This window comes from Anarrhichthys ocellatus, unplaced genomic scaffold (genome assembly GCF_004355925.1).
Source record: "Anarrhichthys ocellatus isolate YVR2014 unplaced genomic scaffold, GSC_Weel_1.0 scaffold132, whole genome shotgun sequence".
Lineage (NCBI taxonomy): Eukaryota > Metazoa > Chordata > Actinopteri > Perciformes > Anarhichadidae > Anarrhichthys > Anarrhichthys ocellatus.
In genome coordinates this window covers 18,324-23,580 of record NW_022280162.1, presented here as the reverse complement: position 1 = coordinate 23,580, position 5,257 = coordinate 18,324, and the positions used below count along the sequence as shown (strand labels likewise).

The 5,257-nt window shown below is 42.4% G+C and overlaps 1 protein-coding gene across 1 annotated transcript; it reads right to left on the bottom strand.

Moving 5' to 3' along the window:
* Window positions 1-2,166: 2,166 nt before the first annotated feature.
* On the bottom strand, window positions 2,167-4,877 carry LOC116399842 (olfactory receptor 4D9). Its single transcript, XM_031877272.1, has 2 exons — window positions 4,851-4,877; window positions 2,167-3,236 (listed from the first exon to the last, which is right to left on the bottom strand). The coding sequence occupies exon 2, from the start codon at window positions 3,199-3,201 to the stop codon at window positions 2,167-2,169; it is 1,035 nt and encodes a 344-aa protein (XP_031733132.1). The 5' UTR covers window positions 3,202-3,236; window positions 4,851-4,877.
* Between the last annotated feature and the right edge of the window lie 380 nt (window positions 4,878-5,257).

Here is a 5,257-nt window from a genome sequence, read left to right as displayed (position 1 = left end):
CTCTACTTCTCTCTTGATTTATTACCTCAGTAAACATTGTAAACATGTGTTTATGGTCTCAATCTATAGTTTCAAGTCTTCTTCAAGTAAGACGGTATTGCAACCGCACCCAGCGTTTTTGATAGATGTGAAATTACCCGCTAAAAAGCAAAAAATGTGTATTGATAATACACTAAATCACTAAAGAAAATTGCTTGTCACTGCTGAGAATGAGCTGTTCTTACTCTAAAAACCACTTACAATCAGTCACAAGCTTTATAAATATTGAAGCCGAGGACAGCGACGCCAACGCCTCTCTTTCCTTTCCATCTTTTTCTCAATGGTCCTCGTTTCCTATTCATCCACTCCGTGACTCACCGGGGTCGGTGAACACGACAGGAAGTGATGTCGTCCACAGTAGTTGATCACATTTTCTTTTTTCTTCCCTCTGCAGCTTCTGAGAGATGAATGCAACACTCGCCAGAGATATGAAGGTTAAAATTCTTCTGTTCTTGTGTTGTAGAGTAAGTGGTAATGTGGAGCGAGAGGAATGTGCTTTCAGTTCTGTGATTGTCGGCCAGAATGTTTTTAGAAATGCAACAGCCTTGCATTTTTCTTTCCTCTCAATCATTTTAGGAGCAGAAGGACTTGAACAAGATGTCAGAAACACACAAACACATTTTATATGTGTACTTTTATGGGGTTTTTTGCTCAGCTTTGGATGCTGATATCAGCTTGTACAACTTGTAGAAAGCTCCTGTCCAGTCTTCAGAGGTTGAATGGTGAATATATTTAATGATTTAACAGTGAATAATCTTCTGTCTCGGTCTCCAGGTGATGCGGTGGTTCTTTCTTTATCTTCTGTTACCTGTTTTCACTGCTGAATAGGGATGTTGAGATTTACCGATTTTACCATGAGCACGGTTACAAAACGTCACAGTTTCATACCCGTAACAACTGTGTTGGCTTTTTTCGTAACAACCGAAAAAAGCCAACACAGTCTCACCGCAGTTTGTGAAATAGTCACGAAATGCAATCTATTGGTTTCATTTCTTTTCTGACGCTCGGCCCGAATTATTTTTCAGGACAACAATATGCTTCAAAAGGAAAGTTAGGTTCAGGCAACAAAACGAATATTAAGTTTAGGCAACAAACAAACGTTAAGTTTAGACAACAAAACCAACGTTACGTTTAGGCAGCAAACCAACGTTAGATTCAGGCAACAAAACCAACGTTAGGTTTAGGCAACAAAACAAGCCAACAGTGTTAAAGGTACAGTGTTTTGAGGGGGATCTATTGGAAGACATAGAATATAATATTAATGAGTATATTTTTGAGTGTATTGTCACCTGGAAATAAGGTTTGATCTTCCTTATATCTACATATGGAGTTGGTTCTCTTCACAGAGCCGTCTGCCATGTTTCTAAAGTTGCCCAGAATGGACAAACCAAACCCTGGCCCTAGATAAGCTCATTAACATTTTATGTGTTTTCGTGTCGGCCACAGCACACGGGGAACGTTTTAGTTGGTTGTCATCTGCAACTTCACCACTAGATGTTGCCAAATCTTACAATACTTTAAAAAGACAGGATCTGACAATACTGAATGGTTGCCACTGTGTTTTTCCCACTCCAAAGACAGTGTGCTTTGAAATAGATATGCTTCTATGATTAATAAATGGGTTATAAATAATATAATCGTTATAAATAAATTCAGAATTATCTTACTCTGGTGTATAGTATAACAATAAATATGGTATATTTGTAGAATGTACTGTGTATATACTCTTATTGTGTAATATGTGATGACTAAAGGCCTACTGAAATAAAAATATATCGTGCATGAGACAAGCATTTAAACATCCACTGCGCAATCAGCAATCAGATTCTGTTTGAATCAAATTTTTTAATTGATCACCCTCAGATAAAACAACCATTCCACAGAGTAAAACAGGCTTCTGTTACACAGAACAAGACAAATGCCCACAAAGATAGACATTAAATATCCAACATTTGTGATCTGAAAACTTACCATGCTTTTGACTGACGGATCTGCACAACAGCAATCCACAAAACATGCAGACATGTCTCCTAGCCAGACACACAATGTGTGTGTTGAACAAAGAGTTTGAGTCACAAACAAACAGCTAAATGATCCTCAACTCAGGTCTTTGGTTCCTGAATTATTTTAGCCTTTGGTTGTGTTTTTTCTCTGGAAAGGCATGAGGAGCTTGTGAGCGCAAAGTCTGAACTTCTGATCCCTCACGCTGTAAATTATGACATTCCAGCAACTGTTGGTGGCTAAAATCCAGAAGGCAAAAAAGGAAAAGTTGCACCATTTATTCCCCAAAACGTTCCCGACCACAAAGACGGCGATGGGGGTGAATGAGGCGGTGAACGCCACAGTCAGCGTCCCAATTGTTCTGGCTGCTTTGATGTCAGAGAAAGTAGGTTTGGTGGTGCTTTGGCACTCTCTCCCGGCCAGGTGTTTCCTCCGCCTCGAGTGCTGCCTGATGCTGGACAGAGAGATGATGTTAATGACCACCGTTCCACCGAGGAGGGTGAAGTCAAACACCGGGAAGAGGAGGAGGATTTTCCAGGCCTGGCTCGGGAACTCGCCGATGGTGCCCAGCGCGTAATTGCACATCCGGCTGCAGGAGTTGTACTCCAGAGCGATCTCGCTGCTGAAAACCATCGGAGACACCGCCAAGAAGAAGCTCCCCACCCAGGAGAGGACGATGAGGATCGTGGTCCTTTTCCGCGTAATCACAGAGTCCTTGTGCAGCGGCCTCAACACGGCGATGCTCCTCTCGATCGTCAGCAGGGAAATGGTCGTGATGGAGACCAAGGTGCACCCGGCAAAGATGGGGCCGATGACGTTGCACGGGTGGAAACTCACCAACTGCGAGTTGTACGAAGTCCACTCCGGCGCCGAGTCGGTCACCATGAGGTAGACCTCGGCGTAGACGGAGAGCGGCACCACGAATATCCCCACCGCCAGATCAGCCACGGCGAGGGACGCCTTCAGGTATCCCTGCGGCGTGTGGAAGTGTTTGGTCCCGAGAACCACAGCCAGAGTCACCAAGTTCCCAAACAAGATGGCGAGAATCAGCAGCACCATGAAGAGCACCATGAGGACTTTGTGTGCCAGCGTACAGCAGCACACGGTGCAGCGCTCCGGTTCGGTTTGGTCCAACATGGTCGGAGTGCTGGTCTCAATCATTGAATAAACTGCCACTTCAACATTCACTTCATAACCTGAAATTAAAACAAACAGAGAAAGATGTCAGAGTCACTAAAGTCACAAAACTGGTTGTTTTCTTTCACATATCAAAACAACAACAGTAGCAAAGAGAGAGGAGTTTGTTTGTGTGTGAAAAATATCCAATTACAGAGCTTTGGATGGATGGATGATAGATAATGGATGGATGATGCGTAGGATATGGATGACCGGATGTTGATCAATGGATGGATTGTGAATGGATGATGGATGGATGGATGGATTGTGAATGGATGATGGATGGATGGATGATGAATGATGAATGGATGGCTGATGGATGGATGGATGGTGGATGGATGGATTTCAGATGATGTATAAAGGATGATGGATGGATGATGGATGGATGGATGATGTATAAAGGATGGATGGATGGATGATGGATGGATGGATGGATGATGTATAAAGGATGGATGGATGGATGATGTATAAAGGATGATGGATCAATGATAGATGATGGATGGATGGATGATGTATAAAGGATGGATGATGGATGGATGGATGGATGATGTATAAAGGATGGATGGATGGATGATGTATAAAGGATGGATGGATGGATGATGGATGGATGGATGGATGATGTATAAAGGATGGATGGATGGATGATGTATAAAGGATGATGGATGGATGATGTATAAAGGATGATGGATGGATGATGTATAAAGGATGATGGATCAATGATAGATGATGGATGGATGGATTTCGGATGATGGACTCTACTCCAGCAGGCAAGAGATGACATCATAATCTGGCCTCTATAAACAGCTGTAGTAGTAAACAAAACCCAGCTGGTCATCGTGCCGTCTTTAATCTGCAGAGACACAAATCTACACGTGCTGCAAAGTGAGGCGGCTTCTGGACATCCTCCTTCAGTTACACTTTAATACATTTTATTCTATAAATATTCAACTGCCAGGATGCTTATAAGCATTAAGTATAATGTACATCTACATCCTGTTGTCAGTTTTGAATGTGCTGAAGTCATTTTTTAGACATTAAATGTCAAACTGATCCTCTCATGGTCATCAGGAGCCTCCAGCGAGCCCATGAGCACAATTTGATTTAAAAAATGCTGTTTATTATTACTGTTCAGTGAAAATATCCATATTTCTTCAATCAATGTTGAATAAAATTCAAATGTATTCCGTTTTTGAGTGCTCCGTGTTTCATAAATACAACAAAGACGCAGCTATGGGCTCTGCTGTCGTCACTTATTTAGCTTTTCACTTTCACATGTCGTATCCTCCAGCTTTAGTTTTCACTGTCTGCAGCGCGCGGTCATGCAGAAACCTCGCGCACATCCAGCCAATACTCCTCGGGATGGATGCAAAGACGAAAAAGAGAAAGAAATCACTTTCCAGCTGACACTTTAACACTTGTTAACAGTGGTATTGTTTTAGCATTACATAACACATCACTTAATATATTTATAATTTTGGTTGTTACAGTTCAGTAGCGCTCCTCCAGTGAAACCCTCTTTAAAACCAGTTTTCATACATAATCATAGAAGGTCAACTCATCCACTGACTCACACATTCATCGTCAGATAAAATCAAAAATATTAACAGATATAAATAATAACACAGGAAACTCACTTTCAGCTTTTCAAATTCCTCTCAAGGCGCAGAAATCCCTCCGTCAGTGAAGCAGCATTTTCCTTCTGGAGATCCTCTGCAGCTTAAAGAAGACAGAGTCCCGTAATCACAACCAGAGTATTTAAAAAACCTCCCGGTGTGTTGATGGATTACAAGCACTGGTGCGCTCCGCTCCGGAGAGACGGTTAAAGTGTCTCCTCCGCTGGTTTCTCCATTGGCTGAGGGTGTTGATGACAGAGGAGGACCCCCTCCTCCTCCTCCTCCTCCTCCTGGTAGTGGGTGTCTGAGGATGAGGATGATAGTGTGTCCAAGAGGTTTCTGCAGAACAATATCCCATCATTAACCGGATGCCCTCCTCCTCTAAAAGCCTCATCTTCTTTTGTGTGTTTGTCTGGTTTTTACAGATA

Coding starts and splice junctions, on each gene's coding strand:
- LOC116399842 (XM_031877272.1), bottom strand. CDS start 3,201: ATGATTGAGACCAGCACTCCGACCATGTTGGACCAAACCGAACCGGAG.